Genomic DNA, 20,894 nt, shown 5'->3' on the forward strand with positions numbered 1-20,894 from the left:
AGAATTCAACACATTGCTTTAAATTTTGTTTACTGCATTAATGACAAATTGAAGAGATTAATGCAATCTACCATTCACATTTTTAGCAACTAAATGTCGTCGATGGATGATGCAGTGTATTGCAGACACCCCAGGTACATTTTGTTTTGAATGGTTCATAAATCCATTATTACCTAATGTTTAATAACGGAACTGCTTTTCCATTAAATAAACTTTCAAAACATTACATTGATTCACATGTACTGTCTGTTCTCACAGTTATTGCAAAGAGCAGTTTTTCATGGATTTCCTTGTATGGGGGAAAAATGCCAATAATAATTCTTCATTACCAGATAAAGCTGATCTGCCCAGTTGTGTGGAGAAATGAATCACCTGCAGATAACTGCAAGATGCTTTCAATGTCACAACACATTTCACCAATACGTCTTTGAAATAAGTTGTTGCCCAAAGGAATTCTTTTGAGTATATCAAGGCAGGTTTATATAGAATAGTCTTTAAAACGTTCCTACCCAGCTCGCTGGGAGGAAATCCTGATGATGAGCCTTTAAAACATCTTCAGTGGCTGGCAAAATTAACTGTTCCTTGATATATGCAGCTTCCAGATTTCACTGTAAGTAGCAAGATAGTATAAGACACCTGCAAACCATCAGCATCTCTTTGTGATATCAAAGTGAAAATGCTGCCCATTGTGGGTCTTGTTTGAAATTTTTCTTTAAATATTTGAAAGTGTTTCAAATGTTTACCTGTTATTATTTTTCAGGGTGACACTTTAAGCTTGGATGGTTTCATAGCACTGCTACTTAACACATAGTTACTTAAAACATACACAGGTAATCATCTGCCCGATAATGACTGAATTAAGGCAAACTTCAAATAATCAACATTGTATTGTCTACATTTGTTTTCAGGTTAGCCCATGTTTAGTATTAGTTAACTGTAGGCAAAAATTAAGCTATTTGATAACACATAGCAATAAAAATTAACCCTCACCGCCTCAAGTCATGATCAGCAAGTCTCTAAGCAATTGAAGGAATTACAAAAGGAAAATTTGATAAAAAATGTAATTTATTCCTTAACTCTGGCACTTCCACACAGTATGACATTGATTTACTGTAAATTGTATGGTACACAAATATAATTTTTTCTCAAAAAGATGAGTGAGGGCTCCTTAGTTCTGGATCAGCAGAATTCAGTTAACTTTGGCCTGCTCATCAATTATGTCCAGCAACTGCCTACATTAGTGATGTAACATACAACCTAACATAAGTTGCCACTGATTGTTGTGCCATGTCACATTGTGTCACAAATAATTGCACCTCTTGATGAGCAAAGAAGCAGTTCCTGGCTCATCACAGGCAGCACCAGATACTCTTTCCACTCCTCGGAGAGGGGCAAGAGGTGGTAGTCTTTTAGAGAGTGCAAATATAAAAATAATTAATAATGTTGCTGCATGTCATGAGCACGGGAGCAAATAAAGAGTTGCTCCACTGTCTTTCTTAGCCAATGAGATGAACAGTGATGTACACAGGAGCAAGCTTCAGCACTGTGAAAAGAATTTGAAACTTTATTTGTGACCTGCCTAAATGGGTCTCAAACCTCATATCAGTTCTTCCTGTTTACTGTATAAATTTAGAAAGTTTTTTATTGCTTAAACCAATTAGTGATTCAAAGGAAACAAAAAGCTTCTTATTTCAAAAGACTGCCTCAGTTTCCAAATAATGAAGGCACTAATGGAGGAATTGCAGCCATCTTAGGTATTATGACCAATACAATACTTTATAACAAAATTTAAATTGAAGATTTGGAGTGAGAGTAAGTGGCTGCAGTCATTTTTTGCACTTTTTTATTACAATGTTCCACTGAGATCACAATTTTAATTTCATTACTAACTAGTTTTGGGTGTTGTCATCAACATAATCTGTAAAACATAAAATGAAAACAGACCATTAGGAACAAACTACATAACTTAAAAAAAAAAAAAAGTAGATATGTATAGTATAACATACTAACTTTACATGTGTATCTTTGGCTATATTTCTGTCAGGTGGACATGCCATATGCAAGTGCTATGTGACAACAGCAGATGGGTATTTTTAAAAGCAAGTAGGTACCACTGGTAGTTGGCTCTGGTGCTAAGAGCACATGATTATCCTTAGCATGTCTTTAAAAACAGGTGTGTGGTTGTTGCAATATCATTACAATATAGAATAATGAATATATAAAATAAAGTTACATCATATGCTAAAATAATCTGTTGCTTACACTGTATAACAGAATAGAATATTTAGTTCAATAACAAAAGTAAGTATGTGATATTTTTGCAGTAAATCAGCAACATATCCATCCCTTTGACACCCTTTACTCAATTTTTGCTTACTTTTCCCTTCTTACCTTATAATCTAGAGTGTGAGTGACCCGCATCAATTTCCCTTCTTTCCCTTTTCTTCACTCTCTCTCTCCTACCTGACGAAGGAACAAGTTCCCCAAAGTTATGTTTTATTTATTTTCATTGGTTTTGTGTGACTGTTGGCTGTACTGAGCTATGGTAAGCGTTGGCCAGCCCATGTATCTGTTTGCATATTTTTACATTTCTGTAAGAGATTTTCCTTTTAATCAGATATTTACTCTCACAACTCATTTTCACGTTTCTTCTCAAAATTACTCATACTTACAAATGAAATAAGTATGAAACATATAAGTACTGTATAATGTTTATTCACATGAATTTGATTTTATTCATCACACTTTTAACCAGTGCCAGTAACTGGAAAACAGTTATGATGAACAGTTTTCTACAATACATTCTCACATAAATGTTTTAATTTAACAATGGAAAATCCAGGATTGGTGTTCTCATGAGACTGTCTCTGAACTGAGAATTACACATTTAATATCCATTATAGATCTCTGTGTGTAATATGAAATCCTTTAGTGAAAGACACATATCACTTTCAAGAGATAAATAATGATGATGCCACTGTCTTGCTAGTCACAACTGCGAAATCTTGCATACACTGTAGAATGCATGTATATATTTTTGTCACTGTTTCGAGTCTCCTCACATTGCCTATATCAGTCATCGGTCGGAGTCCCAGGAAGATGGTCTACAGAACCATTCTGCAACGTAAGAACAAGTGTCAAACACATACAAATGCTTTCTTTCTTAGACAGTTCATTTGTTTGTTTTTTGTTCTAAAGGTCACTTGCACTAAACATAATAGTGACATGGAACAAGTCAATTTAAAGGCTGTTAACTTAATCTGTCTTTTAATATGACTGCATGCTGACTATTTAGTGATACGTTCACAGAACAGGACAGAATGTTTAATTCAGTAACAATAGTAAGTATGTCATACTTTTGCAGTAAAGAAGCTACATGTTCCATATTAATTATCTGTTATATTACTTCAAGAGAGAAACACTTCCTCAGGAGATTATAACATGGCAGAATGGAATGGCACGCACAGAACCATATAATACTACATCAACCACAGTTCTGATACCAAAGGTGTTTTAGTCAACTACAGCTTATCTCCATCTGTTGAAGAGATACAATGTAGTAGTTAAGCAATAACTTTTTATTTACTCAAGTTCAAACACCAATTAACTGAAAAACATGAGTCAATACAAAGAATACTTATAAAAATCAAAGAGTAAAGCAGATTGTCCTTGCACTCATTGCCACAGAATAGTACTGCATTTCATTGTGCATTCACAGATGTTCTTCTGGTGACTCCCACAGTGTGCATCACATCAACTGTAGGTTATGATATCAAGGTAGTGTATAGTACTCACTCATTATGAGCGCCTATTAACTTTGTTTGTTCATGTATTTATTGTTATTTCAACTTTAATTTGTTACATACATCACATTTAAATAGCTTTTAACCACCCATTCAGTATAATTATGTAATTATCTGGTTATAAATTATTTCTGCTATTGTCAACACACAAATGGTTCTAGTACTGAAATAGAACGGATTCCTAATGCAAAAGTTATTGATTCTGTAAAACATATGTTATGAAATTATTTCAAAATTATATTAGTATCATGCAGCATACTGTATTTCAGCAATACTATAAATTTCACTTAAAACCATTGTTAACAGTTTCTGCTCAAGGTAATTTTGCTTAATACTGTAATTGAATTTTACAAGCTTATTATCTGAATAAATACTTCATGTCATGGCACTGCTTATGTTAAACTCAATTTTTGTAAATCTTTGAAGTTTTAATTACAATCTTAGCAAAAACGTGTTTGTAATAACAGCCCGATATGAAAGATGTTACTGAGATTATATTTAAGTGATATGGGAGAGACCACATTAAAACAGTCTTGAATCAGTTTTTGTAATGCACACACTGCACGAGTTTACTTTGCCAGTTTCATTAATACAATTAAAAGTTTGTACAGAGAACTCCATTGAATAATTTCTTTAGTAATTAGGAATGCAAAAATTGTCTGATATACAAAGAAAAAAGTGAGCTAAATGCAGAAATATTGAAAATTGATAGTTATTATCAAAAAACAGATGTGCACCTACTGTTGAAGGAGCATTACAACAGATAAGTTAAGTAAGTTGCAAGAAGCAAGGTACATAGAAACAATGTTCATTTCACACTGGAAGGTGGTATGTAGATTTTTACATGGTGTGGGCTGGGAACAGATGTGTTCTCTAGCTGCATATTTATTGGGGATGTGATATATGGCAATATTTATGTGGAGAGACAAGATGATGTTATACATACAAGGGGTACTCAGAAAGATGCAAATTATCCCCTCAACAAATAAAGTTATACAATTAAGTTTTCATTTGTTCACAGGTACATGTCTGCAGTACTGATAAACAGTGAAAGCCCCCACACCACAGTACCACAGAACACTACTAGAGGATCCATAACAAAATGGTGTCACCTATTGATAAAGTGGAGTGGTGTGTGTCAACTTCTTTTCTGAATTTGACAGGGAACAATGTTGTAACAGACCATGCTGAGTTGGTGCTATCAGGGGCAGTCAAATGAGAATCAAACATTTGCCACAACAGGACTATGGAATGATTCCATTCAAAAGTAATCATGATGCCTGGTAAGACATTTATACCACTGGGAGATGAGATGATCAATTCTTGTTTCATAGAACACAGTTGGCTGCTGACAGATCCACAACCGCACCCAAACTTGCACTTCTTTGTCCAACTGAAATCAACATCTACAACTGTCTTTCTTCTTTGACTGGAGGGTCCCTCTGCTCATTGAGTTCTTCAGGCACAGAACCACAATGGAATGCACAGTGCTATGAAGACACTCTGCAGAAACTACGACATGCCATAAAGTCAAAACACCCATGAATGCTGTCAGATGGAATCATCCTGCTGTACACTGCCAATCAGGTGATGGTTACACTTCAGCAGTTTGGTTGGGAAACACTCCAACATCATCTTTACACCCCAGATTTCACATCTTTGGTGACCTGAAGAAAAACAAGCATGGACATTGATTTCAGTCAGATGAGGAAGTGCAAGAGTGGGTGCAATTGTGGATCCATCCACAGCTGACCATGTGCTTTGAAACAGAAATTGATCATCTTGCCTCCGGGTAAGATAAACATCTCAACACATGTTATGATTACTTTTAAATGGAACTATTCCAGGGTCCCATTCTGATGGATTTTCAGTTTTTATTTGACTCCCCCTTATAAACAGCAACAGTACACCATCATATGACAGTGGTTAGGTGGTGCAGATACCTTCAGTGTTGTCAGAAAAGTCTGCATAACAAAGAACAAAGGGGCACACCATCTCTCTGTGAAGAACAGTGAATCACACGAGAAGAGGAGGCTCTGGTGCTTGAAAACCCATGTATCACAGTCAAGGTGACAGTGGAAAAAATGAATATAAGTCAAGGATCAGTTTTCAAGATCTTGCACATTATTTTCAAGGTGACAAAGATTGCTATCCACTGGGCTCCATGACTGTTCACATCCTTTCAAGAAATGGGAACATGGATTCAATCACTGCCAAAAAGGGAGAAGATCTCAATGTCATCGGGAGAGTTGATACTGAGTGTAGTTTTGGGACTGTTGTGGTGTGAGTCCAAAAGTTTATGTTTGTAGGGGGCAAGCCATCATAGGAGCATACTATCAAAATCTCCTGATGATGTTGCTGGAGACTATTGAGATGAAGTGTCGTGAAAAAATGTACAAAGGTGTGTATTTTCCCCATTATAGTAGCCCTGCTTGTATCACACAGGCTGCTTCTTCTTGCTATAAAATTTTGCCTCACCCCTGTACTTTCCTTACATGCCACCCAGTGATTTCTTCCTCTTTTCTCACACGAAAAAACCACTAAGTGGCAGGTATTTTCAGAATGACAAGATGGTTTTTGAGAGGGAGTGTTTCCTGAACAGGCAATATGAGGATTCTATACTGCCAGAAAAAAATTAGTACTTAATACACCCTTATAGAGTTTACCAGTTCAATCAAGATTTACTGTTGCAACAGTGCAAGTGAAGTACGTGAAATGATTACATTTACAGATCAATAGCATAAGCAGTTCAGAGAAACCAGATATTGACCCACACTGACACACCCATTAAGTATATTGTGTAATCTCCATGGCCAGTAATGCAGGTGCTAACTCTGGCATCCAGTCAATCATGGAGATGCCATATACTGTTTTGGGATACATTATTCTGTGCCTGCTCGACCTAGTCGGTTGACGAGTTGCACAAGTAATTTCTCATCCCTTTATATCGCACATGTTTGCGACTGGAGACAAGTCTGGAGAATGTGCTGACCAGGGAAGCTGCTGCACATCTAGCAGAGCATGGTGAGTTTCACGGGCACTGTGTGAGCAAACATTATCCTGTTGGAAAACACATCAACTTCCTGTTTTAAGAATGGAGAAGAATAGGTTTAACAACATTCTGCACATACCAAGCACTGGTTAGTGTTTTCTCCAGAAACACCAAATCTGGACAAGAGTTATAGTTTATTGCACCACACACCACAACCTCTGGGGTGGGGCCGGTGTGTCTTGGATGAATGCGCTCCGTGAGACCGTACTCAACAGATCTACATCGTTCATGCAAGCAACCAACAACTGCATCAGGCAGAACCTTCTTTTTTTTCCGAATACCATGGCATGCCATTCCATCTTCCAAGTGATCTTTTGACAGCACGAATTGAGCCACTTGCAGCAATGCTGAGGCATGAGTGGAAGACAGGCTAGAGCTGTGCATGCCTGTAGTCCCACTGCTAATAACTGGTGTGCAACAGTTTGTGTTCACATGTCTGGGCTCACAAGCCCTCTTGTCTTTGCTGTAGTAGTTGTATGATCTGCCACTACTGCCCTTAAAATATGACAGTCCTGGAGGCCGTCTGTGCTGTGTGGACATCCAATACCTCATCTACATGTGTGAGTATGATCATGTGACTAGCACATCCATCTCATGTGGCAACTCTGCAAAGGACCTTTTCATAACACAGAAAGCCACAATTTGACCGCTTTCGAACTAACTCAGATGGCTGCAGGAAGCTCAAGTGTGTTTCTGTGGCATAGTTTCCTACTTGCTTCACACGTTTGCATCCTACTGAGCCTTTGGCTTGTGAGCATTCCCTGTCTCTGCCAATTCCCAAGTCACCCATTACTGAGCAAAATGTGTCACATCAAAGGGTGAATGTGTACAGAAGGACTAACACCATCACCAGCTGTTATGGTAACAGCCTGAACTCCCCCCTGCCCCCCTCTCCCTCCACCCTGCAATGTAACAATTAAAACTCTGACTAACATATTCAGCTGACTTCAGATGTCACCCAAGCGCACCCCATCCCCATATTTCTCCAAAGCCATGTACTGGTGTTATAGTCTGCATGCACTGACTGACATGAGTTTTAGCTAAAGAAAAGATCTGAGCTGTGATGTAACTCAAGGCCCACATTGATAAGATACTAACAGCATCAAATGCTATACTGAAACACACACATCAGGAAATTCAAGAGTTAACTAAACTTTTATTTATTTATTTTTATTCATTTAAAGATCATCTCACAATGATATGGAAATTGTAATGGTAATGCTATGAAAATCACTAGCTTAAAAAGTGGACAGACACAGAATACACAAGGATAGGGTAGGTGGACGACGTGACCACTGTGTTTCAATATTTCAAGATCATTTGATTTACACTGTAAAACTTACTGTTCTATACTTGATAATATTTATTCTGCTAATATTATTGTAAACTGCAAGAGATTTTATTAAAGCCACTCTTGCAGGTGGTGGACATTTTGTAGACCATGACCCTTATTTTTCTCCATCTATAGTACGAGCAATCTGATTTTGAGGTACTCGTCATTAGAAAGTCAAGTCTAATGTGGACAAGAGGTTACAGTGAAAACTTCATTAATTTGTTTGCAGATAGTGTGAGGAATGAAAGTTGGGTGTTTGTGTGTGAAGATGAACTGACAAAAAGACTGTGGAGATTATTTCGAAAAATTTCTTACAAACATTTGTAGATTTATGGTCCTATTATCTTCGATAATAATAGAGGCTGAAGTAATGAATTAAAAGTGTGACAAGGCTGGGACTTAACCCACGTCTCCTGCTTACTAGGCAGATGTGTCATCTACTACACCACCTTCGCATTCTGGCTAATACCACTGTATGGACTATTCAAGTACAATGCTGTCCCTCACAGTACACTGAGGTGTGAATTTAATTGACTATAATAATAACACACATTATCCTTATTTGTAAATAGTTTAATCATACTTCTTCTAACAACCTAAATATGCAGCAAAGTAGTACAGAATGGAAACTTTGAATTCAAGAAAGTTTGCATCATACATCACTTTTTCAACTTTACTATTGAAAATGTTAGGTAGGTACTCACCCTCATCACTACTTTCACTTCTTTTTCAACAAGCTGCTGTGAATCATTTGACTTTTGTTTCAGTTTCACAATTTTTTTACCATTGTCAAAGGTGCTTCCATTCAGTTGTTCTAAAAGATATGCTGGTTCCAGGTATCTACAAATAATTTGTAAAGCACAAATTAATAATGTATATAATGAAAATGTTATGATATATCACCAAGCTGCTATTTGTTAATAATTTTAAAACATAAAGAAATATCAACAAAACTGCTGCATGTATATGGCAACAACAATGACTCACCCTCTTCAGCATAGTTTCATAGGGTAAATCATATGTACAGATAGTTTAGTAATCCTGACTGATGTGCAAATGGAAGATCTGGATGTATCAATACATGTAACATAGCCCACACTTGATGAAGACACCTGTGGCAGGAACACCACCAAGATTAAGGCTGGTCACATGGAATTCCATAGTGGGAAAATATAAGGCCACCTGATAGTGTGATTTCTCTAAGTTGCTGTAATACAACTTCACCTTTACAAGTGAATATGACCACTGCTGCTGTTCGCCTGTACCTACCAGACTTATGATGTACAGTGCTTCAACTGATGAGTGTCAGGCTTAACACAGAATGGCACAAATAAAAGTGGCCCATGTACGTATAAATGAAGTACAGTGAAATTACAAAAATAAATAGCTGAAATGGACCTGCCATTTATTTACAATGAAAAATACATTTATAGGAGATGCTGAAAGTGATCCCTGCAACATCAATACATGGCTGTGCACATCTAAGCGTATTCAGAAACACCCGGCATAAAATTCAGATTTCGATGGTGGCAACTTCACAGCTGATGTTGTCTTTCAGTTCCTATATCGTGTGTTGATATGTCTTATAAACATTGCTCTTCAAGTGTCCCCAAAGGAAAAAAAAATCATATGTTGTTAGATCTGACAAACATTGTGGCCACAAATGTTCATTCCTCATTGAAGACATTATGGACTCATTCCAGGGATACCTTAGAAATGTGGCATGCTGCCCCATCTTGTTGGAAGAAGTAGTATTGTCTTTCATATTCAGTAAGCTGAGCAAAAAAATGTATCAAAAATTTCCATATATGCAACCATGTTGAGGGTAGTGTCAAAAAATATGAGTCCAAAGCTGCACAGTTGTGTTACACTGCACCAAATGCTAATTTTTTCATTATGGAGTGGTTGCTGACAAACTCCATTGCCCAGTACCTCATGTTCTGTGAATTCACATGATTGGAAAGATGAAATCATGCTTCATCACCCATTATGTAATGGAAAGGGTCCAACAAACCATTATTGATGTTATTCAAAAGCCACGTGCAATAATCTACGTGTTTGTGACTACCATCCACCCATAGTTGCATTTCTACCTAGTAAGCAAAAAGACCCATGTTTGGGTCCTGGCCATGACACAAATTTTAATTCATTTCCTTAGCTTCTAACATTCTCGTAGATAAAGATGAGACTTAAATATCTTGGGGAAAATTTAATTATAAGATCTATATGATTACATATAGTACAGGACTTCTTCATTACATCCAACACTGTCACTGTTACCAGGGCTCTCCGGCATTGGAATAGCACCCCAATGTAGGGGGAAAATTTTAATTCATTTTTTCACCTTCCAACATTATCGTAGATAAAGAGGAGACCTAAATGTCTCAGGGAAAATTTAATTATAAGTTGAATTAGCACACATTATTTTGAAGAAAAACTTTTAACAAAACTCAATGCAACACATTCATTATACAGATTTTTTTCACATGTATTTTTTTTCTTTTTTCTTAATGATCCAAGGCATTGAGGTGGCAATCGCTCATCGTCTGGAGTTAATCACGAGTTCACAGAACAATCTTCATCTTATGACACACACAAATTAAAAAGTGAAAATTCTTGAGACAATTCCATTTGGCTTTCTGCTTCTGTTTCCACTGACAAGGAACTGTGCATAGGTCTTGAAATTAGAATATTGTTTAAGGAACTCATGTGGTGAAACCAGGGTCAAGAGGAATTGGATCATCTTGGTCATCTGATGTCACTTTGTCGAAGTTTTTTAAAGTTCTTTTCTGTAACTGTCTCTTAAGAATATCCATGTCAATTTCACTGTTTTAACTAACATAATAATAAAAGGGTGTAAAATTATGGCTCATTAGTTCTCTGTTGATAGATAACTATGAAAATAGGTGAACTAAGTAAATGTTTGTTTTTGTTACTAAAAACACTGAGGAAAAATGCTGTGCTTATATCATTACAATATCTGTAATTCCCCCCCCCCCCCCCCCCCCTCCCCCGCAAGCTCTCTAAAATGTGAAGGAACTTCTCTGAAGTACAGCTCCACTAGCTTGCACCAGCTGCTGGCTTGTGCCGGAAATATTAAATGTTCTGAATGTTGCTGGTGCGGCTCTTGTGTCCCATAGCAGTCTGACTGCCACTGTGGACACTACAATGCAAAACAATATGTCTGATATCCTGTCCCAAAATGGCAAAACTCAGTCTGGCAGCAGCCCATCTCTCGATTGCTGTTATCTGGCTTCATCTTATGAACTGTAACCATCACTGCTATTTATCTTGACCTACTTTGGATTGTGCTGCATACTGCTTCGAATGGTGTGTGTGTGTGTGTGTGTGTGTGTGTGTGTGTGTGTGTGTGTGTGTGTGTTTGTGTGTGTGTGTGTTCTACCACTGCCAGGCTTGGCTTCATGGAACTTTGATCAGTACTCGTATTATACATTCAATATTTGTGCACAGTGAGGTAGTAGTGCTTGGACTTTCATCAAATTCAATAAGGAACAATTACATATCAGTTTCTATTGAGAACTATTATTGTTTAATTTTGTGGACTAATAGACTATTTAATCTGTTGTTAAAGAAGTTTATCTGAGTTCAATAAATGTTGCTGGCCTGAAGTGAGGGTTGCAGCAGGTATCATATTGAACAGTCACATTTATTCACCTTACTGCTGGACTTCCCAAAGGCTTTTCTTGTGATAAATCAGAAACTAACAGTCTCAATTAGAACACATAGCTGTAGTGGAACTGGCACACTACTGTACCTACAGAAGCAATCAGTCAAGAAGAAAGCGGCATGTATCCGTATTCATAAAGACAAGAGAATTTCAAACACAATAAGCTATGATATTCAGTTCTAGCCCTAATTTTATTCTTGTTGTTTATAAATGATTTAGCAACATTCACTACATTCCAAAAAAACATTCAATTTATGGATGACAAACATACGAAAAGAGGGGTTGTTCTCTTGCAACAGTTCCATAATAAATACAGAAAATATGGTCAGCTTCTATCTAAGAATTATTCTTTAATCTCTTTCATAATCCTAGTGAGAAACAAGAAGAAACTGTCAATCATGCTAAATGTTATGGCTTGTAGTTAAAAAAGTGGCACAAGCATACAAACTTCGTTAGCAAAGAAATAAATACAATTTGCTACTATGTGTGAATTATTACTTGATGCATGATGTAGCACATAATAAAACATTTATTTTAAATGTATTTTAAATAAATTAGATTTCTCCCATCAGAAAGAACTAATTTCATCCTGTGCACACAATAAATGAAATATGTACATGGTAAGTGGGCACTGCAAAAAATGCAGCATAATTGGTTCATTAAGTGTATTATTTTCTGTGTGCATTGTATGGCCAATCTGCATCTGCTTAGTAGGCCAATTTGCATCTGATTAGTAGGTAATGATAAAAGTGTAAGGCTGTTTCGCTATTACCTTAAAAAGATCATTGTTTAAGTCAGTTAACAATTTTTTAATTACTGTTATTATTATTTTTGATTACTGCATGATTATACCACTCGGTTGGCAACATTGTGCACATACCTGTATTAAAGATTACAAATGTTGCAACTGTTAATATTTAAATAAATAATAATTTAAAATTTACTTTTCAGCACATTTTGAAGTTATGGACATAAATTAAGTTTAAATGCTTTAGTTGAAGTATTAATGTTACATAATATAAGGTAAATGCCTGTGAAAAGTGTATATCAGATACCAGGCACTTACATATTTTTAGGTCTAGTTTTGTTAGCTGTAAATAGCATAATTCATGTAGTGTCTGCTTCCATGACTATTTGAAACCAATTTCTAATTGCAAATTTATATTATAGTGTGTAACAAGAGTGGATGTTGTTGTAGGACACTCAAATAGGCAATGGTATTTAAGGATTTTGTGGTGTTGTTTCATTAGCATCATCAGTCTAGACATCTCCAATAGCTTCAGTGTTTTGGAGACTGTGGGCAAAAGCATATAGACATCCCAACAATTTGAGAAGTAGTCTGACAGTACAAAGGAAAAAGGCACAAGCCAAGGTTAGAAAAGAAAGCGTTAAAAAGACCAAGAAGGTCTTATTGCTGGCTAGGAGTCATGGGACAGGACTGTTAGAGGTGGTGCAAAACTGTTTTGGAGATGATTATTGATTAATCAGTATTCTGTTATATTAGCAGTAGGTGGAACCAAAAGTTTAGACTGCAATTTCAAGTATACAGCTGATGATATCACTAAGCATATTGCTGAAGATTTTCCTCACACTGATATGAAGATTGTGAAAAATTGCTCAAGTGAGAGAAGTGTTTACACATGGTGTGCACAACTCCTGATTCAGTTACACCATACAATGCATGGTTTGTTTCTGAGTACTTCTGGAAGATGATACTTATATGGTAGTAGCACCCCAAATCAGTATCCATCTCATCCCAGTGAATCCCAATGTGTTTCCATGTCTTTTTTCAGGGTAAAGCTGACACAACTATCATCAAAAGAAAATACTGCAGCTTGGACATTTAGTGTTTTCCAGTAAAACATCAGTTATATTATGAATAAAAAGGATTAACTTCTAACAGCAATACAGGAAAATGAAATGGCACACAGAAATTTAGCAGATCTTCTGTGCTTATCAGACTTCACACACACACACACACACACACACACACACACACACACACACAAAAAAAAAATCGTAGAAGCTAACATTTTGATGGCTGCAAGTTAATATTATTCTACTGATGTAAAACCAGTAAGAGGAAAGGGTAATGACTATACATACAAAAATGCACTTAAAGTCCCAGACCCTTCAGGTTAATGAATATTGTTTCAAACAGTGGATCACAAAACACCCATGCCAATAATACCGACTGATCACACACTACGAACAGCAAATATCTTAAGCTTAGTAAAGCAGATATAGATAGTATGTTGTCAGAGTTGCCACAAGTTTCCCCAAGTGAAATTCCCTGATATTTCCCTTGTTGCCAGACAAGTTTTATCATTTTTCCCTTACAAATTTTGAGATCTAAAGGATAAATAAAGACCTCAGTTGGCAAAAAAATGTAATGACATCTGTATTTCTAAATGTGTGAGCAAACGTTTTAAGTACTAACATCAACATCTTTTGTAGATGGAAAAAGCAAGCCAAATGGTATATATGTTTCATTAAGACCACTGATGTTATTTTATTTCAATAAAGTGAAACACATCTGGTGACAAAAATACACATTTTGTTGAAGTCATAAGACAGATTTAAAATACCTTCACTGCTTTCAGAAATAACCTCAGAGAAAAGTAGGCATCTTGAAAGAAATGTATAAGGTGGGGAAGACTTGTGTTAACCAACACTGTGGATGACCGCCAATAAAATATTGGTTCTACTATGTTCATTATTGTCGTTTATTAGTCACTGTGTTCCATCTATTATTCTGCAGACATTGTGTGATTTTTCTTTCAAGAAATACATGAGTACATAGCGCACAAACTGCTAGTGGCTGCCATAATTTTCTTCTTATTATTGTCCATACTTTTAATATATAAACTACTTTTGAAGTGCCAAAATGTATTAGAATAAATAAAATGTCTATAAAATGCTGCACTGTACAATGTACTTGTGGTGAGACATTTACAATTCCTGAAATCCATTGCCCATGGCCTCTGGCCTGCCGAGGAGCACCACAATCCTGGGTCCATGGATAAACCATGAAAATCGACTGCTCTATGCCACACATACACACAGAACCTAGCCTGCAGGCAGATCAGTGAGAATACATCCGACAGGCAGAGCCTGCATATTAGTGGGAAACTATGGGCCTCAGAACAGCAGGCCCGATCTGTTAGAGATACCTGCAGATATAGCCTGCGGTTTCATGTGACCAGCTATTCACATGTCACAGACACCATGTTGATGAAATGAGTCCATGGTGAACAACCACACAACAGATAACTTGCACAAATACTCAGAGAATCCATACTAATGAAGATAGGTAGCAACTCACCATACAGATGATCGCTGAGCCACAGGCAGGCACATAGAAAACACAATCACACTCTCACAACTAAATTTTTGACCATAGCCTTTGCCAGAGAACGAGAGCGCACACACATTCACACAATCACTCACACAAAACTCATGAACATATGACCATTGTCTCTGGTCAATGCGTCGACAAGCTCTGAGAATCAGATCCAAACAAACCACTCCTCATGCCCCTGCCTCTCATCAGCAGCTACTAGGCTAGCAGCAAGTAGTGTTGGCAGCACTAACTGCAAGCTGAGGAGAGGGGTGGGAAGGGGGAAGCAGTGAGAATGAGCGAGTAGGGAAGCGGCGCACATACTGAGCTGCACCCAACCAGTGAAAAGCATGACATCTCAGTAAACAAACAATTTCGTGCTACTGAGACAGTGTTTTTTTCTAGTGTTTTTATTTTTTTATTTTCCTGATTTCCCTGATAGTTTGAAATTCCATGATATTCCCTGATTTTCAGATCTTGTGGCAACCCTGGTTGATTTTCTTTCATATAGTACAGATCAAGATCATGTGAAGTTATTTATGTCTACAATGCATTGAAATTAGTTACAACTTTTGGGATTTAGCTCACCAGAGCGGACATGATGCTGTTGCCCAGGCAACACCAACACTTATCTGGCTTTCCCTAAGACAGCTCTGGCAGTTCAAATAGTAAAGTGCCCCTGTTGCCATGCAATGAATTAACAGTACAGCATGGTGCAGTGCATTAGATAATCTACTTTCATTAGCTTTCACTGTAAAGTCGTATTCTGTGGCATTGAAGTGTTCTGCAGTTGTCAGATGTTGTGAGCAAGTGTGGGTGTTTCATTAATAATAAGTGTTGCATTAATAATAAGAGTGCAGCATGAGTTTTGCAATAAAAGTGGTCCTCCAAGAAAATGAAGAAAACATTCATCAGCTGTGAAGATAACGTTCTGCTGCAAAACATTCCTCTGAAGTTGACATAAGGAATGGAGAAGGTACCATACCACTTCATTGTGATGGATAAAGCTCCAAAGATGCAATGGAGGAAAGAGGATATTTTTCTGACGGTACAAAGAAAGGCTGCATTGGATAAAGTTGAACCTAGCACATATAAAGTAGAATTAATGGAACTTGTAGTGCTGTACAAGCCAAAAACTCCACATTACCAGGCCAACGAACTGGCTAAGGCTAATGGGCATAGTTTAATCAGGCTCCCTTCACATCATGCTCATTTAAATCTGACTGAGGATGTATGCACTTAAATGAAAAGTAATGTGGCAAAAAACAAGAAGAAAATTATGTTCAGTGAGGTCGAAATGCTGACAAAAGAAGCCATTGCAAATGTTACATGACAGGAATGGTCTTGATATGTCAGCTATACCAAGAAGGAAGTTGTGGAGACATGGATCCATGAAGGACTGTGTTGAGTTTTGAGTAATATGTAACTTGTCTTGCTGCCATGTCAAAATCTGCTTCTTTTGCCAAAACACAACAGAATTTACACATATTCATCTCACTAACATTCTAATGCAGTTGAAGTTGTGACAGAATCCCGGGGGGAAGACAGGTCAATAATTATGAAAAAGCATATTCTCAATATAAAAATAAACATGTAACCATAGCAATTCTCATTTTGCAAGCTATTGATGGTTCTTATAAATCACACTATTTAATTAGGAAAAAACTGTAGTTGCTTGAATATCATGGTAGATACAGAAGTTTTGAATATTAATCATACAACAAAATACTCTCCTCTTTGCATGCTATCATTTGGCAAAATCTTGTTTCGAGGAAGTTGGACATCGGCACTAATACAACCTGTACACAAGAAAGATGATACGACAGAACCTGGGAACTACGGGGGAATTTCTTTAATACCTGTGACCTATAAGGTATTCTCAAAAGCACCACCAAATAGAGTGGAAGAACTACTAAATCCACAAACTGATGAGTACCAAGGAGGCTTCAGAATGGAGAGATCATGTGCAGAACAGATCATGAATCTAAAACTGATAATTGCTTATCAAAAAAAGAGAAACAAAAAGTTCATGCTTACATTCATAGACTTCAAGAAAGCCCATGATTCTGTAGACAGACACACACTGTTCCAAATTTTAGGAGAGATGAGTTTAGATAGAAAATCTGGTGAAGTGGTTAAACAGATCCTAAGCAACACAACATCCAAAGTCAAGTTAAGAGGAAAGCTGTCATAGGCCTTTAAGATTAAAATTGGGATGACACAAGGAGACGGACTCTCCCCTATGCTCTTTGTGTCCTCAATAAGGTGATCAGAGAGTGGCAACAAGGAATGAAAGAAATGATGGAATACAACTGGGGTGTAAGAATAAAGGAGTATGGGTAAACTGTCTAGAATTCACAGATGACATTGTGACCTTGTCCAAATCACTAGAAGAGGCAGTTAACCAAACCATAGAACTGCAGAGATAGGCAGCTAAAGCAGGCCTACAGATCTCTATTGAGAAGATACAATATATCACAAACATCACGATAGCTCCTAGATGGATGAAAATAGAAGGAGGGAAAATTCAGAAGGTGGAGAGATTCAAATACCTTGGAGAATGGATAGACATTGGACTGACCAAAAAAGAAGCAATGGGAGCATGAATAAACACAATGAACTTTGCATATAAACTATCAACACCTAGAATAAGAAGAATATTTCGATAAATGCAAAATTGAAACATTGCCAAACAGTGACCCAGCATGAAGCTCTATATGCAGCAGAAACTCTTAACTTAGCAAGAACTTTAGTGATCAAGAGGCTAGAACTGATAGAACGAAAGATTCTCAGGAGAATATCAGAACCTCAAAGAAAAGAAGATGGTCAATTTAGAAACTGAGCCAACCAGGAACTATATACCAAGAAAGAAAAAATTTATGACGTCATCAGGAAAAGAAGGAGCATATTCTTTGGACGTATCCTCAGAATGGAACAGGGGAGGTTAACACGGCAAATCACACAATTTCTGGTGAACAAGAAAACCAAAGTATGATGGATCCAAGAGATACAAAGAGATCTGGAAGAAATGAGAATGCAGGGACCAGAGATATACAACAGGGTGACTTTTAAATAAAAAATTCAGGCCTTCAAAGCTTTCAAGGACAGAAAGAGACCCAGAACAAAATTATCTTGGACAGAAGAATGAAGATGGTTGCAAAGTATGAGAATGAAAGAATACTGGGAAAGAAGAAAGAACAGAAGAAATGAAGCTGAAGTGAATTAAGGTGGCCCTAAGAAGGCCAGAACGAAAGATGAAGAAGAAGCTCATATTAGTAAATGTCAGCCCTGTAGAGAATACTTCATGAAGTATATCATACTAATAATGTATTCATTGTATGTTTCTAGAACTATACTGTTTGTAAAAGAAAATATGGAGCATAGTATAATCAATAGTGAAATCCATTTGATTATACAAGAAAAAGAGAGGATTACTACATACAATTTAGTAATAAAAGAGCCACAGATCATAGTCAATTTTCTGCTGGAAGACATTTTTATAACAGACTGCCAAATAACATAAAACCATTAAATGGAAATGTATTTAAGCAAAATTAAAGCAATAGTTAATTGATAAAGGTTTGTACTCCATCAAGGATTTTTAATGTTGTTATGTATAATTTATCTTTATTCCTAAACTCTTATAAATGTTCATATATTTATAAACAGACTATATCCATAACTGCAGAAGTTATTATGGAAAAATAGACATTTTTAATTTAGTTTTAGTACATTAAAAAGTTGGTTTCAGATAAATGGGTTGAATATAAACATACCTAAGACTCACAGGATGCAATTCAAAACCAAACAGTCAAAATATTAGCAGATTAAGATCGTTCACAACTATCAAGAAATGGAAGAACCCAATTCATTCAAATTCTTAAAATTAAATTTGGTCAGAAATTAGAGCTGGCAGGTGCACATTAAGTACCTAGCAAACGAACTTAGTATCTTTGCATTTACAATGCAAACATTATCAACTGCAGCTGACATGGATGCATGAAAAGTTGCATATTCAACTTACTTTGAAACTAGTATTAAGGATGGTATTGTTTTTTGTGGAAACTTGACTGACATAGAATGGACACTAAAGATACAGACCAAAATCCTTCAGAACATCTGCATTATACATAATGAAGAACCATGTCACCCATTATCAAGAAAACTTCAAATATTAACTATCCCACCCCCTATATATTTATGAGATTATTACCTTTTTGCATATCATACAGAAATTATTTGAGGGAAACCCTTATGTTCACACATGATACGAGAAACAAAGAAAACTTCAAGCTTCCCACCCATCATGTCAAACTGTATGCACAGGCACCTCAATACATGGGAATGAAAATTTATGATAAATTAAAGAGGAATAAGTTAATGCAGATGAATTTAGTTCTACTGGAAAAGAAAGCTGTGCTGGGCACTGATTCTGAAATGCTTTCCAACTTATTATAATTACTTGGATAAATGAAATACAATACAAAAAAAAAAAAAAAAATACTTGTTACATTCCCATTATGTATATCTATCTAACTGTTCATAAAAACATCATTTTAGAGTTATATTATTATTTATTAATGTAAACACTATTGTAACTGTGATTTAAATTGCTGACATGTCTCCTGTACACAAACTACATGGACTGCAGATGTACATCATGAGATAAATAAACCACAACTCATAATTCAGAGAATTGTAAATGATGACTTGATCATGGTTTTTAGAGAGAAATTGTTTGAAGAAAAATTGGAAGAGATTTGTAAAGCAAACAGTGACATGGGAAAACTTAACTCTGCATTAAACACATCTCTACCATATTTAGAATCTACTTTTCTGCCAATATATGCAAGGGTAAAACTGAAAAGAAGTGAGTATAAGAAACCGATAACTCTTGGAATTCAAGTATCTTCTTCTTGTAAGAGAGAATTCCACCTAATACAGAGAATAAGTTGTAGTCAAGAGTTGAAACTCCATTTACACCAGTGTTGTAAATACTTCAGTCTGTTATCAATAAGCAAAACACATCCATTACACTCATGAAATAAAATATCTAAAAATAAAGCAAAGATAATTTAGCACATTATTAATCAAGAAACAAACAAATTATCCAAATTATACTAAGCCTCCATAAAACAGTAATATGGACAGACTGTGTCACAGGGATGAAACTAAGTTAAGAATGAGCCCCAATAACACGTGGCTCAACAAGGGTCAGTAATGGGCCCACTCTTGTTCTTAACATCCATAAATTTCTTCCAATTACTTTAAAGGATGATTCAATAATTGTAATGTTTACTGATGACATAAACTTACTAATCAAGGTTCCAATTCAAGGTTGTTACACACAGCTCAGGTGAATGCCGAAAAGCCCTGCAATTGGTTCACAGCAAACAGTTTAAGTCTTAATCTCACAAAGACTTATATTTTACAGCCATTTAAAAATGAATGTACAATGTACAAGCTCAGATTTGCATGTTTCTCTTTGAAAAAAAAAGTCCATTTCTTTTTGTCTTACAGAATGATGTTTTAGGGTGTTTAATTTCAAGTACCGGTACCTAAATAAAATACTTATTCATCAGCATCAAACAATAAGAATATTGTATAAAGCGGATGACCACACATACTGCAAAAGCATTTTTTGGTGATCTTGATATTCTTACAATCACTTTCCAGTA

The 20,894-nt window shown here is 36.2% G+C and overlaps 1 protein-coding gene across 1 annotated transcript in view; it reads right to left on the reverse strand.

Moving 5' to 3' along the window:
• Positions 1–2,695: 2,695 nt before the first annotated feature.
• LOC126416990 (uncharacterized) overlaps positions 2,696–20,894 on the reverse strand; it is a 335,028-nt gene continuing 316,829 nt past the window's right edge. Inside the window, exons 27-28 of the mRNA XM_050084875.1 lie at positions 8,893–9,028; positions 2,696–3,117 (exon numbers count right to left, since the gene is read on the reverse strand). Coding sequence (XP_049940832.1) covers positions 3,073–3,117; positions 8,893–9,028 — 181 coding nt within the window. The 3' untranslated portion in view covers positions 2,696–3,072. The remainder of the gene's footprint in view (positions 3,118–8,892; positions 9,029–20,894) is intronic.

This window comes from Schistocerca serialis, chromosome 8, assembly GCF_023864345.2.
Source record: "Schistocerca serialis cubense isolate TAMUIC-IGC-003099 chromosome 8, iqSchSeri2.2, whole genome shotgun sequence".
Classification (NCBI taxonomy): Eukaryota; Metazoa; Arthropoda; class Insecta; order Orthoptera; family Acrididae; genus Schistocerca; species Schistocerca serialis.